At 37.9% G+C, this 19,217-nt stretch overlaps 1 protein-coding gene across 1 annotated transcript; it reads left to right on the top strand.

Moving 5' to 3' along the window:
• Window positions 1-1,510: 1,510 nt before the first annotated feature.
• On the top strand, window positions 1,511-18,607 carry LOC141615192 (mechanosensitive ion channel protein 10-like). The gene is made up of 6 exons (XM_074433670.1): window positions 1,511-1,604; window positions 15,495-16,554; window positions 16,745-16,871; window positions 16,978-17,271; window positions 17,639-17,841; window positions 18,128-18,607. Exons 1-6 carry the CDS (start codon window positions 1,529-1,531, stop codon window positions 18,354-18,356), a joined length of 1,989 nt encoding a protein of 662 aa, XP_074289771.1. The 5' UTR covers window positions 1,511-1,528; the 3' UTR covers window positions 18,357-18,607.
• Window positions 18,608-19,217: the final 610 nt, after the last annotated feature.

Raw genomic sequence — 19,217 nt, 5'->3', positions numbered from 1 at the left:
AAAACGGTTCAGCAGTACTATAATCGCAAAAACCGTTTCAACACTAAAAAATCCGAAACAAATACTATAACTCCAAAATAATAAACACAAAAAATCATGGTATCTTAAAATAAATTATTCATTCCAGAAAAATATTTTATATAACTTTCAAATATAAAAATGAATATTTGCAACTCTAATATAAAAACAATTGTTTAAAAATATCGAGACCACGTACACCCTATTAGTGAATCTCGGCCAGCACAACAATTCACAACACCAGCAAAATAATTCCTAATACATGCAACTAGAACATAAATATCGTGTAATACCGAGCAATGTCGATGTTACCTTCAATCCATATCCGAATCGATATTATACTAGTCTTCAAATTTATCCTCTTGAAGCCTACAAAAACATATCTTTCATATGAATAAACCATATGATAATTAATTTAAAACGAAAACTGGCACTAAATCAATAAGAGTAATTGAATTACCCTTAAAATAAGATTAGGAACGATCGAATGGGAGCAAGAAAAGATGAATAAAGATCGATCCTTGTTAGAAACAAGAAAGCAAACACGTACGTAATTTGTTTGAAGGTTAAAAAAGAAGCAAAAAGGTAAGCACGTACGTAATTTTGGTTTTGCCGTGAAACGTAGTAGGGGGATTGATTTCTTTTATTTTATTTTTTTTGAAAGAAAACCTAATAAACCTAGACAAAAGTAGAGTTTATAAGAGATTAAAATGAGAAATAAAATCTCCTTAAAAGTCATAAGTTGATCAGGCAAAATAGTTGTTTAAACAACTAAAAAATATATTTCCATTTTAAATAAAAATAAAATAAAAAGTAAGATATAAAATTTATCTTATGTTTTAATAAATAAAAAGTAAGTGTATAATGTGCTTTGTATTAAATTACTATCACCCGGTCCAAAAATGTGATGGACCAAAATCGTTTTCCCATTTTATAAAAATATGACATATAATTAAAAGTCGGTTCATTTATAAAATCGGACTAGTAATTAACCAATAACGGTTTTAATTTGAAATATTAAACTAAAACCGTATAAAAAAAATAAAAATAAATCTCCTTAGTAAAAATTAAATAAATGAGATTTATGAAAAATGGCGGGTGTTACATTAAAAATATGAACTCAGCTCAAGCCTCCTCAAAAGCAATCTTGTGGAGTATATATTTATGACCTGAGCATGTGCCTTGTCAACTTTGAGTCTATCACTCGTGGGTGGCTTACCTATTTTAAATAGTTTGCAGGCTATGATGCATACTCGAGAATTTATCTAGTGCACACCAAAAATAGCGGCTACGTGTTTCCTCAACACCAAAAAAGATAAGTAAATGAGGAGCAAGAGAATATTTAATAATCATTTAAAGATAAGCTGAATACGTGTTTTTATTCTTTGCTCCTAGAAGTGATTACTTAATTGAGGGAGCGGAATATTACTTTAATGTATTCTAGACACCATGTATGCAAAGGACATTGAATCGCGCCCAACAAAAACAGGAAAGCTATATATTAGAGGCCATGCATGCACTGCTCTCTTCCACGCCAATTCAGAGCGCAACTTCGAAGCACACTCCCATCCCGGTTTCACAGCCAGGTAAGTTACAAAAACATTATCATACCTCTTTTAATTATAGTCTAGTAATGAATATTCTTTGAGGCTGCTTTCTATAAGAAGTTGTTTAATATGGAAATATTTATGAATTGTTTGGTGTTTCAACTTTTTATTAGTTGCTTTAGAATGTAAATTAATAATGTCATGCCATTTTAATCACTCTCTTTTCAAATCTCTTCTACCTGCCCGCACCCGTCAGACTATCCTAGCTACCATGAATCACTACTATTACCCCTAACCACCCTTCGCCAACCATGGCCGAGGTCAATGTCATTTTTTTTATTCGTCCCGTGTCACTTTCAACATAACATTTGTTGTCAATTGTCATTAGACCTACGCTCGGAAGTCGGAACGTCTACTTATTGAACAATAACATATTCGGTTTTAAGAAATACTCTTTCCGTCGGTCAATTGTTGTTCTTTGTTTTTGGCACATAGACCAAAGAAAGAGGAGGGGCTAATTATTAAATGACAAGTAGACCAAATTGTGTGTGAAAGATCAAATTGCTCATCAAATTCTTTCTTAAAATAGAAAGAATAACAAATGACCGAGACACGCCAAAATGGAATAGACAACAAATGACCGGAACAGAGGGCATAACTTTCGCAATTAGCACCACAAGTTGCTTGATGTTCTCACACTTCTCTTCATTCACATCATGTTCATGGGTGTTCCTGAGTTCCTCCCTTTCTTAAACATAAATGTGTTGAAATTGTCACTGCCAAGTGCCATCATTACTGCTACGTCATTATCACCGTCATGGTATTAGTGAGAAACGATGAAGGTGCCCCAGAAGTCACTCGATCGAGTGTCAATGGAATATTGGGTGTCACACGCCTTAGAGTAGGGGTAGTTTGCAGAAGGGAGGGGCGAGGGAAGATGGGAGAGTTAGAGTATGGAAGGATTGAGGAGGGTTGTTGAAGAGTTAAGAACGATTAACACCTAAGAGAGGATGAGGTGAATTAGGTGTACCGTTTAGAAATTTATACTTATCTTGGTTATTTGATAACAGAAGTAAGAATTATTAAGCACAATACTTGAGAAACTCAATCGAATTTAAGTTCACAAGAAAATAACAGTAGGTCTGAGCAACAGTATGATGGACTATTGCACAGACAGAAGTACCCAATTGAAACGAGATAAGTAAGGCAAAAAGAAAAATAAAAGTAAATAAACAAACAAGACGATGTTTAAAAAATTGGTTAATCTTATATTCTGAAGCCTGCGTCCAACCATTATTTTATTACTTGTTTAGAAATTTACTCAAACTAGTAAACCCCCTTACAATTAAAATAACTCGCCAACCAACCCCGGCTACACTTGCTTGAAGCTACTTCGCTTCAAGACTTTCACTATTGCTCAAAGCTACTCCGCTTCAAGACTTGTCGTTCTATTCTCAACTATTACACGATTATTGTCTCGAACTTGTTCACTTAAGAACGAATGAGACAAAGATTAATCTAATAGTGAGATATAAGAACATAAGACAATACAATAGTGAAACTGACTTTAACTGATCACTTCAAGCTTTTTACTTAAAAACAACTTTGTAAGAAAATCAGAGAACGAAAAGCTTTAACTTTGAAAAACTTTTGCAAAGAATGAAGTTTTAAATGCTCAGAAAGTCCTAAGTTGTCAATGACGAAAGAGCTCTTTATATAGGCAATGAACACAAACCTTAAGGGTAGAGAAATTATTATAAAAATATTAAGCTTTGGATAAGATGAAAGCTTTCATTATTTTAAAATACATTTACAGTAGAGTGATTGATGCAAATCAACACAAGGCTTAATGAAAGAGTAGAGCAACTTTGTAAATATTTCATGAAAAAGCAAAAACTATAGTTCCATAATTTAAGGAAGATAAAGTTCCGCTTTTTATGGAAAAGCATATGTCAAATTTGAATTTCGTTGAACCCAAAAAGCTTAGATATTTTCCATATGATAAATCATGTTACTCTCATAAGTTTTGCTCCAAACATTTCTGAAATTAATAACTCAATAAAATGATTTACGAAATCAAATTTATCAAATCGATTTAAAGAGCGGTGATCAGACATATGTCATGCATAGTGGCGACCACTGCGGCATGCACATTGCAGTGTTGCATTAGTAAATGAACTCGTACCTCTTACAACACTAAACTAAGATTACATAGACACACTTCATGATCTTGGATAAGCAAATGATCACACTCTTGATCATTCTTGAACATCCTTAAGGCATCTTAGAAAGCTTAATATGCTATAAAGTATAAAACTAAAAGGCACACAACTAAATCACAAAGAAACTTGGCATCATCAACCAAGTATGGTTCTAACAGTTTTATAAAATAATGATGAAATAATATTAGTAAAATGTTGTAAAGTTTTTAATGATGAAACAATTACCGGTTTTATAGAAGATTATTGCTTATTCAAAACTTAAACTCTGTAAATATTTTCCATTTGTCTTTTAAAGTGAAATTTTACATATGCATTGTGTAAAACGGATTTATGCAGCAGAAACCTATATGGTTAATATTTGTGGAAAAGTAACGAAACGACTAACAGGGGCGTATTTAGGGGGGCCCGGGTGGGCAGGTGCCCACCATGAATTTCAGAATATTTATCTTTTAGTGAAGATATTATGCATGTAGATGGTGTCGCACAGTTGGTAGAAGGTCTTTATTAATTGTTAGAGATCCTGCGTTCGACTAATACTCCAAGTTTTGCTGTGTATATTTTGGGTCTTAGACCACAGGCCCATGCCCACATATAGTTTACCTCTGCCGTGTATTTTTTGGGCCCATGCTAATAGCTTTTTATCCAAAAATTTGTTTCTAACAAGATTTGAACCTCTAAGGTACTATGTTAGTGTCTCAACCGTTGAGCCACTGCCATCGATTGTTTAATATAGAATTATAATGTTCCGTAAAATTTGATGTATAGTTAACATTTAGCTCATTAACTTTTTTTAAGACTTTTTAAATTTGTGTACAAAATGAATTAAAATATGCATAAAGGGCCTTATAAAATGGAAGACGATTTATTTAGAAAAAAAATTGTGCCTCCCTTATACCAAAATCCTAGATCCACCCCTAACGACTAACATGTTTTATAATATTCGTGTTTAAGGCAGTTTACATAAATATTTGCCATATTCTTAAATGTCTATTTGTTTATATGGAGTAATATATTTGTTGGGAAAGATTTTTCATTTTTTTTTATCACCATAGTTCAACATTTTAATCCTCAATATGTTTGAGATCGATTACTTTTTTCTTTTTTCTTTTATTTTTTTTTTGTAAAGAGGAGCGGAATTACATCCATAAAAGGAAAGAAAACTAGCTAAAGAAACAAACCAAATAAAACAACAAGAAAACTACGATGAGTAAAAGGGAACTATGCGAGGCCACGAGACACCTTCGATATCCTGCTCCATTAACCGGAATAGCTAATCCGGCACATTATCAAGGTCATATGTGATCAATTTCTGCCCTTGTGAGACTCGTCTATTAGCCAACCAATCCGCACAACAATTAGCTTCACGATAAATATGATGTAGTTCCACTCTCCAAGGATTGTCTCGTATGAAATCTTGACAAATATTGATCAATTGAGAATGCGCCGTTGGGAATGTAAATTTTTCATCCATCAAAGAACGAACGGTCTTAGAATCCGTCTGCATGATTAAATGAGTGAAGCGTTTTTCCAGAACAAGTATTAGTCCCCTTCTCAAAGCCATAATCTCTGCTCGAGTTACCGTCGCTATTCCAAGCTTCTCCGCAGATGCAAACACTAACTGACCAGCCGAATTACGAAAGACTCCACCAGCACCCGAAAGCCCCGGGTTGCCTTTAGATGCACCATCGATATTGAGTGTAATCTAGTTCGGTGGTGGGGCAACCCATCCCACAAAACTTTCATGATACCGCCTGACATTTGGAATAGGATTCGGTTCATTGGACGCCTTTGCATTTAGCACTTCCCAGATACGCTGTTTAAGGAAGATAACCGGGTTGGTAGCAATCTCTTCTCCTCGACAAAAAACTCTGCAATTGCGCTACTTCCACAGCCACCACACAACTATAGCGAAAGTGGACGGTCAGGTATCCATCCCATCCATTTTGCCCTTTGACAGATTCTCAACCACCCATACTCAAAGCATGTCAGCGGTAAAGAATGAATTTAGATTAGCACTCGAGAAAAGCGACCATACCTTCCTGGCAGTTGGACAATCACGTAGAATATGCAGCATGGTCTCCTCGGTTCCGTTACATACATCACAGCAAGGGTCTTCAGTGAAACCCCGACGAGCCCTATTGGCATTAGAGATTACTCTATCATGGAGGAGGAGCCATAAGAACATAAGGATTCTTTGAGGAGCCCATACTTTCCATGGTAATTTCCAAAATGACTCCGCTTCTTGAACCGGGTTATTTCGCATAATTTTAACGGATGACTTGATAGAGAAAAAACCTGATGATGTCCCTACCCAGTACATTCGATCTTCATTATCATCTCCTTGAATCACCTCATGTGAGTCAATTGTTTGAAGAAAATCTGAAGAAAAGTAATCCGTGAAAATTTCCCAACGCCACCCTGAATTTGGTTCCTATATTTACTCGACATAGACATCAATCAAATGTGACGGTATTTAAATAGGCGACAACGCCTCAAGTGGCACGTTCAAAGCCCAAGGGTCCCTACAGAAACGGGTTTTCTTACCATTCCCAATAGAATAATTAAGCCCCTTCTTTAAGACCTCAGCCCCGTCTACCAATCCCTTCCAAACATTGGAGCTATTCTGCTTTGTTTTGAACATGTTAGAATCACACCGACCTTTGCAATATTTATGACGCAAAACCTGGGCCCAAAGGGCGTTAGGCTCCGAGAGAAGGCGCCACCCTAATTTATCCATAAAGACAGAGTTAACCTGACGCATGGACCGAATAACAAGACCTCCGTCTTCTTTATCTTTGGTCACCGTATCCCATGAAACTAGGCTTAGACTTCTGGAATCTTGATCACCACCCCATAAGAATCTTCGAGATTTCTTGTCAAGATCGTCACATAAAGCTCTAGGAATTTTGGCCGATTGCATAGCATAAGCCGGAATAGTAGACAAAGTCGATTGAATAAGAGTTGCCCGACCAGCCAAGGAGAGGTGTTTCGATTTCCATCCTGACAGTCGTTTATCCACCTTTTGGGCAATGAACTCAAAGCTTTCCTTTGTCACTCGACCATTCAAGGTAGGAATCCCTAAATACATGCCAAGGTCACAGGTACTTGCAATTTGAAGTTCATTCGAAATGCCTATCACATCTTCACCATCAACATTAGGCGAGAAGAAGACTTTAGATTTTGCTCGACTAACCGTTTGCCCCGATGCCTTACAAAACGCATCAAGACATCTATTAATCGTTTGCGCTTGGTCAATAGAGGCTTCACCAAATAGAATGATATCGTCAGCAAAAAAACAGGTGAGTTAAGGTTGGCCCATCTTTACAGACAAAAAACCCATGCCACTGCCCTACGCGACAATGTTCTTCAATTAGCTGGCTTAGTTTTTCCATGCAAACTGTGAAGATATATGGTGATAGCGGGTCGCCTTGTCGTATTCCCCGAGTAGGAGCAAAAGCCTCGGTTTTCTCTCCATTCCAAAGAACATTCAGCGTGGCCGACTTAATGCACAACATAATCGTTCGAATCATTCTCGCTGGTAACCCCATGTCTCGGAGAGTAAACTGAATAAACGGCCATTCCAGTTTATCGTACGCTTTTTCTAGGTCAAGCTTAAGTGCCATAAATCCTTTCTTCCCCGTCTTATTGCGCATGGAATGCTATGCTTCCTGCACAATGATGATATTGTCCGTGATTTGGCGCCGGGGAACAAAGCTGCATTGGATTGGATTAATTAAGATGGGTAAGACCGGTTTGAGGCAATTTACAATCATTTTAGTAATAATATTATATGCCACATTGCACAACCCAATAGGTCTGAATTGCGACACTAAATGAGGGTTATCTACCTTTGGGATTAAGGCTAAAAACGTTTCACCTAGTCCTTCAGGCAGTATACCGTCATGAAGTGCATTAAACACAAACTTACAAAGGCTAGGAGCAATTATTTTCCATTGATATTGGTAGAAAAGAGCCTGGAAACCATCCGGATCCGAGGCTTTATACGGAGACATGATATTAAGAGCACATTGGATATTCGTCACCACATAATTCCGGTCCAATTTTTCACTTTTTTGACCTGTGAGCTTTGGAAATAACCCTATCGTTACGCCGTCCAGAACGACTTGTGAGTTCGGTACAGCAAAAAGATTATGGAAGTATTCAAGCACCATGCCCTTAACCACAGTTGCATCCCAAATCCAGTCCCCTGTACCATTTTGAAGTCCTTCAATTCGGTTATGCCTGCGTCTAATAATAGTGCTCAAATGAAAGAGGCGTGTATTTCTGTCCCCATCGCATATAAATTCTATTCGAGATTTTTGAAACCAAAACAGTTCTTCTTCTCGTAAGACTTCGTCCAACTGTTTTTTGAGTTTTAATTCAAACTTGACGAGGTAACTTGCACCCCTGAAAATTTTTTTTTGAACACCCAGCAACCGTCGTTCAAGGATCCTTTTTATGCAAAAATATTATGAAAGACGGATATATTCCAATTTTGCAATCGCTCCGCAAAATTGTGAATGAAAGGAAATAGAGGTTGGTCATTGTTCCAATTAGATTCCATAAACTCCGAAAATTTGGAATGACACATCCAAGCCACTTAGAAACGAAAAGGGCGAAGTACCTTAGGAATAAGAGTAAATATATTAGTACTGACAACAATTGGACAATGATCAGACGATTTTGAAACAAGTGACGAAGGGATCCTTCCGCGAACAGAGTGCGCCACTCCGTATTGCACATTGCACGATCTAGCCTAGCCCATTGGTAGTTTTCCACCGAGTGCCCACGAGACCATGTATAGTCCGGCCCCGAATAATCTAAACCAATCAAGTTATTAGTTTCACACCACGCATTGAACTTATTTCAGCGACGTCTCATGCCAGCAATGTGCCCATTCCGTTCATGAAGAAAACGGGTGTCATTAAAATCGCCCATTGCTAGCCACGGTCCATTGTGAAATTTGGCAAAGTTTTCAAGCTCTTTCCGCAATTCTTCCCTTTTCGCAGTATCAGGACTCGCATAAATAGTTGAGTAGTACCAAGGTATCTCCCCAACTCGAGAGATTTAAACAGTGATATGTTGAGGATGGTGAATGATAGGAGATATCGTAACTTCTTCCGGGTTCCAAAATAACCAAATACCCCCACTAAAACCCTCTGCATCGATCCTAGTTTTACCACCAAAATTGATCTTATCACATACTCTTTAAGCCATATTGCCACTGATATGCGTCTCAAAAAGTTCTAAAACCTGAGGCTTATTAATTCTGACAATTTCATTAAGCATAGTTAAGAACGCAGTATTACCTGCACCTTGTACATTCCACGTCAACAGACGCAAGCCTGGACGATTGTTCAAATGATTGGGAAAATGATCCATAAATTCAGTTGGATAAATTGAAACCGATGACAAATAAACATCAGAGAGCTTCTCGAGAATCCTCCATATCCGTGAAGGTATCCTCACTATCAACTCCATCTCTAGAGGTGGCGGCTTTAAGTGTTGTTTGGCAGTCAGACATAACTCCGGGGAGTGAGTCAAAGGCATGGCCGTGACCAGTGTTGGGACATCCATTAGTGACGTTGAGTAAAGGCAATGGGATGGAGGGGTTATGAGGTGGTGGGTGACGGGAATCAGAGGAGGAGGAGAGAAGGAGGTTAAGGTCATATTGATGTTGGGATGAAACAAACACTGGTCTGCCTGACTTCTTGTATGTATTAGGTTGAACTTTGTATGCCAGGGAGTATTTTTCTGATTTTCTTTATTTGAGATTGTTAGTTGGTGAGTTTTGGATACATCAGTTCTAGGATTTTTGGGTAAACTTTTAGCCGTAGGCGTGTTCTTTGAGGATGGAATATTGTTAGAGCAAATTAGGTCATTACCAGCCAAATTACCATGAAGGTTAGGAATTTTTGGAGACGTTTCCTTAACAGCAGGAGAAATTATAGGAATAAAATCCTTTATTATTGGCGAGATCTTTTCCTTAACGGCAAAAATATTATCTTGAACGATTTGCCTAATCAAGGTGATATTAAATTGATATTTTCCTTATTTAAGGAGGAATCAAATTCTAAAATCTCTGCTTGATTTGAGAAATCGTTATTCCCAGCCATAGCGCTTTTTGGCCTCAAAATATCTAAGCTATTGACTTCACTGGTTTCATGTTCAAGCGCCTCAAATATGGACCCAGAAGCCCTAGCATTCTTCTGATTTTGGCCCCTCGGTTTTTCTAGAACCAGTTCCTCTTTAACCTTGTTACTTTCAACACGAGAATTTTTCCGCATTACAGGTTTTTTTTATGTGCATCCAAGATCCATAAGCTTCCTCTGGTACTGACATAGCATTCTATTTTGCATTAGATATGACCATATTAGTTTTATTTCCAGGTTGAAGTTGGACTTGATTGACCTCAAATAATGGACAATTATTCTCACTATGACCAATTTTTCCACATTTATGGCAGACCATTCGTAGGCCTCATATTGAATAATCCAGACTTTTCCATTCATCCTAAATTTTGAAAGCAAAGGTTTTGATAGGTCAACTTCAACACCCATGCGAATAAATTGCCCTCTTTCCGCCAAAGTCGTAGGCCTATCTATACGAATGACCTTACCTATCTTCGCTCCTATTTTCCTCAAAATGTCCTCATGATAGTACTCAACAGAAAGTTTTGGAATTCGAACCCATGTGGTCAAATGACGGATGGTTCATCAGTTGCAATGAAATTGGGTACCCATTTGCGAATCGTGAGATAATGATCCCAATTAGCCAAGGACCTCCGCCAAAACATGGTCATAATCCTCCTTGTTAGTAAAGCGTGCCACATAGAAAGCATGGCCTACATCCATAAGGGTAAGGCCTCCCTTAAGTGCCCACTTTTTCTTGATTTGACGCAGCAGCGTAAAATACCCTATGTTCCTATCAAAACTCTTGATAATAAGATTGTCCCTCCAATGTTTCCGTATCTTCACTTTTTTCTCTTTTGTTAGCAAAATGGTAGGGCATGAGGGGTCATTTGCAGTTTCGCTGTCTTCTGAGTCATCATTAGATGCTTCTTCGAAAATTTCATTGGTCGAGACAGTAAAATCCATCCCTGCATTAATGACAAAAGAAGGTGACCCCCCCCCCCCTACTTAAAGAGTCTCTGTAAGACACCCTTGGTACCGAATCCGAACAGGACAAATGGGTGTTTGCCTTCGGTTCCAGAGATAGCCCAACATTTTGCGTTGGGAGGATCTCTGTATTGGTGGAGATTTGATTCATTTTGAGTTTCTTAGTTGAATGATTATTTTGGTCGTCTTCAAAATTTGGAGTAGGAGAAGAGGATGAAGCAAGAGGATTTCCTTGAGAGAACATCCTAGAGAGAGGATTAAGCGTTGTGGGGACTATGGAGCGGTTGAGATCGATTACTGGGGTCATAAAATAATAAGTAGAACACGAAGACTAAATTTTGTCCTTGTTAATAGGCTGTTAGATGCATATGATAGGTTGACTTATTATTTGCACCAAAAAAAAAATAGGTTGACTTATTATCAAACACTACCTTTATAAGACCTCATTTGTTAATTACTTCCTTAAAAACATGGGTGCATCTAGGGATAGGCTTCAGCGGTCCAGCCCTAAATTATTTTAGAGGTAAATATTTTTACTTTGATAAAAATGCATGAGATTGGTATGTAAAATACATTAAATACGAAATTGTCGTGCAGATGCATAAGAAACAGAATTTTCATTTCTCGACTTAGGAACTTCTACCTTTTAATGACCCTTTTCTCCACAACTATAGCAAAAATCACTCGAACAAGGTTCCTTTGAGTTAGGCCTATAATACTTCTTATTCCCTCCAGTATCAACCCTTTACCTATCAGATTTGACAACCAATCACAAAGCCTTATTATCTACCACAATATTAATTGCCTTCTGGCGTGACTCCTTAGTGTGAAGCGATGACTTTACCTCTTCTAAGGTCAAAGTCTCTTTATTACTCACCACGAGTAACTCTGCAAAGTTCTCATATAATGACAGTAAAGAAACCGATAAAATAAGCCCAACATCCATCTTATATCTTAACATCTAAATTACGTAGATCTAGTAAAATAGAGTTAAGTGTATTAAGATGATCATGAGTGACGTACCTTCTTGCATTCTAAGGCCAAACAAATGTTGTTTCAATAACAATTTATTGGTGAGTGTTTAAGTCGTATAAAGAGACTCCAATTATGTTCACAAGTCAGCTGCAGTTTTCTCTCTTACAACTTCTATAATAACGTCGTATACCGAACATAAAAATATCGTAGCATGAGCCATTTACTCTATTGTTAATTACCATCTCGCGATCCTCTATTTCCGTGACTGACAACTCAGCAACCGCCACCCGAGGCCTTGTGGTAATCTTTGTCACCTTCATGGAGAACCCTGGCGTCACCGATTTACAAATGCACTACTCCTTAAGCAAAGCTTTCATGATTATTTGTCATAGTCCAAAATTATTCCATGACTCAAGTCTGTCGATATTTGTAGCTAACTGTTGCGCAAAATCTCTCCCAAGAGTAGGGGAAAATATTTCACTATCTAGAGAGAATTACATATTACAATAGATGAGCTCTCACATTTGCCTCTTCAAAATTTCTACCTTTCTCTCTCCCCTTAAAAGCTAATACAAATGTCTTTATATTGTTATTCCACACAAAAAAAAGGACTTATTGAGATTTGAAAATAAGAGTAGTAGTAAACCTATACAATTTCCTAAAACAAACCAAACATCCATCTTTAAACAGACTTTCCAATATCCTAATGAGACTCAACACGGCACATACTTAACGGATAATTATGTATTAGATTTATAAAAAAAAAAAAGGAAAATGTTATATTTTGAAAGTTCTTTAAATATAATAGTGTGTGAAGGGAGGAAGTTGGAACAAGAGAAGGAAGATATAACAGTGCAACCCATCTTGCTTGTGACGGTCACAAGCTTATGACCTCTCACAACTCTCTCCCATTTGCCCCTTCCACTTGCTCCTTTAGCTCACGTCACAAGGTTGTGATAGATTTTGTCCGTCACAAATGAGAATTAGTGATAACCGTGATGGATGAGGGAAAAAGAAAAGATTCAACGGAACCTTGAACATATACATACTCCTTCTTCCAGATCATTTGTTTAGCTATTTTTTTATTTAGGGAAAAAAGCCTGGAGGCATTACTTCAATAAAGATAAATGAAATGCAATACGAATGTTCGCTTCACGCGGAAACTCATTCTTTTAAACCATTCTACCAACTATGCTAGGACTAACATGAGCTAGAGAATGAGCGACACAATTATTATTACGACTAGTATAATAAGACCATGTAAATGAATTAAAAGAATTACACATAGCTAAAATATCATCAATAATAAGTGAAAACATGCTCCATCGTTGAGTCTTTTTCTTCAAAATATCGATGACTTGCAAACAGTCGCCCTCCACAACCACATCTCGATAACCTTCATGAAGCGCTTATTATAGACCGTCATCGTCGCCTCCGCAACATGTGGTTCCAAAATAATACTAACCGCACATAGCACCACTCCATGCTTATCCTTACAAACCACACTAGACGACACACCGTCCCTCACCCACTCTGACTCCGGCATCGACATTTATTTTCACAACACCGACGTCCGCTGGTACCCACCCCATACGCTCTTCCTCCCCTTCCTTTCCGCCATTCTTTGTTGACCTCCGAGCCTCTCCCCGCTCCTCCCCAGCCTCTCCTTCTTCGATCTCGTGTATTACATCTCGAGCTCGTTTCACGACTCCCTCCACCGACACCTTATGATTGTCAAACACCACTTTATTACGGTGCTCCCACCATGAACCTCGCATATTGCTCCGCCCCTATCTCCCTCCATTTAGCCTCGACCCAAATCTCTAATCCCGTTACACTAATCCCCATCATCTCCCTCCATCTCCAACCCGTCCCACACCCATGTAGCCATCTCACAATCCCTAAATAAATAAAGACACGACTCATTAAAAGAATTACAAATAGAGCAAATAGTGTACTCCCCTCCAGTACGAGCTGCAATGTTCGTCCTTGTTGCTATTGCTTCGTTGCACAGCTGGCAGAAGAACAACTTGATGCGAGGCCAAACAAGTACCTTCCAGAGTCTATTCCACAGCCAACGCCCCCTCTCCCCATCCGAAGCCTTAGCCATATCAATAGCCTCCCCGGCCAACAACTTGTATGCTGACTTAACCGTGTACCTCTCATCCTTTTCCATATTCCAGTACCACGAATCCTTAGGACGGTTCAGACTAACCCTTATATTAGCAATACGCTCAAATTCTAAAGAAAGGAAAAGCTACTCCTATCTCGCAGTTATCCACTCCTCCCATTCGGACTCATCAGGTCAGCCACCCTCAACTCCGAATTATCATCCAAACACGGCGAAATCACCCTACCCCTTTGTGTCACTTGAATACAAGCCTGTCCCCACACCTTCGTATCCAAACCATCACCAATTCTCCGCCTCAAGCCTCGGTCAAGAACCATTCTCGCTTCAACCACGCTTTTCCATGTATAACTCAGATTGTGTCGCAAAGCAGTCGTCATAAACTCCCCATCCGGATAGTATTTAGCAACCAGGACCCTCGTCCAAAGGCTACTCGGATTGAAAGCTAGTCTCCAAGCTTGCTTGCCCAGAATAACAACATTAAACATTCTAGAATTTCGAAAGTCCATCCCTCTTTGGCATTTAGGTTTACAAAGATTTCGCCAGGCAATCCATGAAATCTCTTTCCTCCCATCGGACGCAGACTAACTATTTTAATTTAGGATATTTCACACTCCCTCCGACCCAGATTAAAGGTAACTTAGGGGATAATGGAGAATATAAGAAAAAGGGGAAAATGGAGGGGTAAAAAGGGAAAAAATAGGTGGGTCATTTAATTATGAGTTTAATTGTGTGTTCGTAGGTGGGGCATGTAATGACATTTTGTGTAATTATCAAATGAGTATAAGGACAACTTGGTAATGTTGTGTGCCAAATAAGGAATGTTGCCTTTGGTTTGAATCGTCAGTTTATAATAAATGTTACATTTCTTCTTGGTCGTAGACTCGTAGGTAGTATATTTGTATACCTCAACTATTTCATTTTTTCACTTTTCCCGCTCTTTTTTTGAAAAAATAACTTCTACTAGTGGATACGACTTCATGATAATTTTTTTTTTCAAATCAATCGCCTTTACGAGTTTTCCAGTTTGAAAAACATTATCATTGTTTTTTGAGCTTGTATTCTGGAACTATGATTAGTCAAATTTTCTTACGGGAGAAATTTTGATGGATGAGAACTCCCAGTCACAAGTTCTCATAACGGATATTATATTTCAAATTTACTATTCTTTACGAGATCATTGATTTAACAAAACAATTTAATTTTTTTTTTTTTCAAAAAAGCGGGTTACAAGGGAGAAAATGAAATAATTGAGGGTTACACAAGAGAAAATCCCAAATAAATAAATAAATGAAATAATGAATAGGATGAAGTGAGTAGTATCCTTAGATAGCTGTGGTTTAACTAGGAGTAATAATTTCAATGTCTTGGTACAGTGTGGTGTTTGTACTAGAGAACCATAACGAGATTAACAGAACGATGGACCATGTAGTTGTACCCACACCACATGTTCGTATTAATGGGGTTTTATTTTGGATTGACAAAGACGACATGGTCAGGAAGCACAATACTGAGACAATGCTCCGACAAATATCTGTGGTTGAAGAACCACCAAATGATCAACAAAATGATGATAATACTACATATGATAACAAAGAAATCAAGAAGAAACAGAACGCTAAGTCTAGCAATTACAAAATGTTCGACAAAGAGACGAGAAGAAGGGTTTTATGTTCGTGCTACCTAGCAATATGCTTTTTGGCGATTGGATTATGTATCGCAAGTATTAAAGTTCGTGTGTTTCAAGAAGCGTCCCTAAAAGGCTTACGGATGTGGCAATGGTGCTTGCTAATCGCGGCACTTCTATCTGGCCCTCTCCTAAGCTATGCCATCGTTAAATTCATCATGCTCTTTATAGACCGAGACTTCTCTATTAGAGAAAATGTGATATACTATGTTGTCGGGTTGGGTGAGAGTGCCACGGTTGTGCTATGGTTTAGTATGATACTCGTCGCTTGGCTCTGGGTGGTGGATGAACCTAGCTACCTAGGCCTACCACAACAAGACATTGGCGTAATCAAGAAAAAATATGCTACGACTTTTCATATCATAACGGTGACATTAGTGACCTTAATATTAGGTTCTTTCTTATGGGTATTAAAGGACTTGGTGATTATGAAGGCGAAATCTTCATTTCACATTAGACGATTTTTTGACAGAATTAAAAAAGCACTATTTCATCAATATGTGATTGAAAGGCTCTCCCAAGGATCTCAAGCTGAAAATTCCAATAGTCAAGATGATACTGATTTTGTAATTACGAGTTCAAGTAGTTATAAGACGAATTCCTTTCGTAAAGTAGGTCTAGGAAGAAAGGAAAGAAGGGTGGTTGATTTGTCAAGCTTTGAGGATGTTCGCCAAGAAAATGTTTCTTGTTGGGGGATGAAGATTTTGATTGAGGAGATGATTGAAAATCCGAGTCTAAAATATTACAAGTATAGCCAAGATGAAAAGAAAATTGAATGTGAAAATATTGATGGCGAAAATGAAGCTATTCTCGCCGCTAAGACCATCTTTCCTTTAATGGTTTCTGATGAAGTTGAATCGTAAGTAACCTTCCGCTATTAATTATCGATGCAATTTTCATTATCATTTATCCGTAAACCTTTTCGTGTTATAAATTGCATGTTATTTACTCGAATTTTCTCATACGGAGTAAATTGCATGGAATACGGAGTTCATTTGTTTTGTTGTATCTAACTTGTTTGTGTTGGTAATCCCAAATGTTGTTTCAAGTCCTCACCTAGGAAAGCGAGAACTATTAAGGTGTTTCTCAAAAGAAAAATTGGATGAAGTGGAGAACTGTTTGCTCGAAGGAGCCCATAGCCGACATGTTCAAATTGATATTTTCAAAAAATGGATGGTAATTAATTGCATCATTTACTTGTCACTTATTTTATGGGTCATAGTCTCATGCAAGAATTTGTTAGCCAGGATATTGACATAAGTTCTTTGAATGCTTATCATAGGTGAAGGTATATAAATACCGTAAAGCACTAGTTCGCGCTTTGGATGCAAACAAGAGCTTATTCAAGATGTTTAATAGATTTGTAGACGTGCTTTTGGTTTTCCTTATCTTTGCTCTATGGCTTATTATGCTTAGAGTTGAGACTAGGAAAGTCATTTTCCTCATTGGGAGTGCACTTGTTGGTTCGGCCTTCATTTTCGGAGAAACTACTAAGAAACTTCTTGAAAACATTTTGTTTGTGTTTCTTGTGCATCCTTTCGACATTGGCGATTGTTGTCTAATTGATAATACCCCGGTAAGCCAATTTAAGTTCAATTGACGATACATTTCTCTTTAATTGTTTATGGATATTATTGCAAGGTAAATATACCTTAGCTTGGGTCCCAATCATTTGATTAACTTTGATTTTAGTACAAAAATCAAGGAAATAAAAAAGAAGAGATCATTTATTATATGACAAACGGATTAGAATGTATGTGGAAGATTAATATATTCTTTAAAAGTATTATTAAAGAGGAGGGAAAACAAGTTAACGAACGAGACACCCAAAATAAAATATGGAAACAGGTGATCGGGACAGAGCAAGTGACAGAGAATACTTTATCTTTTAGTTTGTTGAAAGATCTATATGTAATTTCTAACAAGATTAATGTAAATGGCAGGTGATCATTGAGGAAATTAACTTTCTTACAACAACGGTGTTGACATTTGACAATGAGATGAAACATTATCCAAACGCAGTTTTGTCTAACCAATCTATCAGCAACTATACAAGAAGCCCTCATATGGGTGACTTTGTCACACTTTCTTTAGATATCAATACACCCACTCATAAATTGGATCACCTCAGAAACAAAATAAGAAGGTAACGTTTTTAGACTTACATATAAGGCTATTAGAATATCCAAATACGCCTGACGGCTAGGCCTTACCCAAACAGAGGAGAGACAGACTACTCGATAACAAGAGGTAGTAAGATTTAGGTAAAACATCCATATATGTTTAACCCCATATATTTTTCTCTACATATTAGCCTCCTGATTTTGAATTCTATATCCCCTATTGCCTACTGAACTCGAACTTTCCCAATTATGTACCTATAATTTAGGGGATTGCTTTTTAATTACTTATATGGATTTTTTATTCTGCAGTTACATTGAGAACAATCCACAATACTGGGCCGGGGGACATCACTGGGAGATTGAGTTAGAGAATATGACTACCATTAAAATGACGTTGCGTCTCCAGCACACCATTAACTACCATGAGTTCACTGAAAGACAAGTCCGCAAGAGTGAGCTTGTGCTCGAAATTAAGAACGTTCTTCTCGATGTGGCCTTAACTGTTAAAAGTACAACTGGGGATGATGTCGCACAATAAAATGAGAAGGGAAAGTAGTTGTTACACTCGGCCTCCTGATGCATGCTAAAATACATTATCATTCTAGTTATTTTTACAACACTCTAAGCCGAGTCAAACATCATAAAGTTATTGTATTTTCGACAAAGTAAGGAGACAAAATATAAAAAGGATGGCGGTAGGACGTCACTCGGAGATACTGAGTTTCATATTTGTTCTCTTTTTTTTGAATTAAACCCACAAGGGCGGCTTAAGAAATAGAGTTACTAGAATCTGCACGAGCTACATCAGCGATATACAGAGGTAAGGACACCGACCATCTACTGACCACGGTCTACAATGAGCAAGCTCACGAGCGACCAAATTATAGTTTCTACGAACCCAAATAAACGACGCACTTTCGAACTGATTACAAAGACTATAAATGTCATCATAAACTTGAAAAATATCACTATGTCCCTTACGTCGCCGCTATAAATCATCAATAATGATAGTAAAACAATCACCCTCCACAATGACTTTAGAGATATTCATCCGCCGAGCTTCCTTCAAACCTTGAAACTTTGCCTCAGCTTCCACTATTGTAGGATCCATGCATCCAGGCCTCAGCACAATGACGTCCCACTCAACCACACCACCCGCATCCCTATACACCACCCCCACCCTAACACCCACTCCATCCAACACCGCCACATCCACATTCACCATCTTTACTCCTGCCCCCAGACCCTTCCATCCACCTTCCTCCCGTACCTTCTATCCACCCGAATCAACCAGTCCTCACTGCTCCTCATCTCCCATAGTAATTCTCGCACCTTCCCAACTACCAAATACGCTCTTTAGTCCCCATCTTTAAAAATTGCCTTATTTCTCTGCTCCCAA

This window comes from Silene latifolia, chromosome 11 (genome assembly GCF_048544455.1).
Source record: "Silene latifolia isolate original U9 population chromosome 11, ASM4854445v1, whole genome shotgun sequence".
Lineage (NCBI taxonomy): Eukaryota > Viridiplantae > Streptophyta > Magnoliopsida > Caryophyllales > Caryophyllaceae > Silene > Silene latifolia.
This window is presented reverse-complemented; position numbering and strand designations above follow the sequence as displayed.

Bases quoted from the DNA above. Each gene is read 5' to 3' on its own strand.
- LOC141615192 (XM_074433670.1), top strand. From the start codon at position 1,529: ATGCATGCACTGCTCTCTTCCACGCCAATTCAGAGCGCAACTTCGAAG. The intron at 16,555-16,744 runs GTAAGTAACCTT...TGTTGTTTCAAG, and splicing joins GTTTCTGATGAAGTTGAATC to TCCTCACCTAGGAAAGCGAG. The intron at 17,272-17,638 runs GTAAGCCAATTT...TGTAAATGGCAG, and splicing joins GTCTAATTGATAATACCCCG to GTGATCATTGAGGAAATTAA.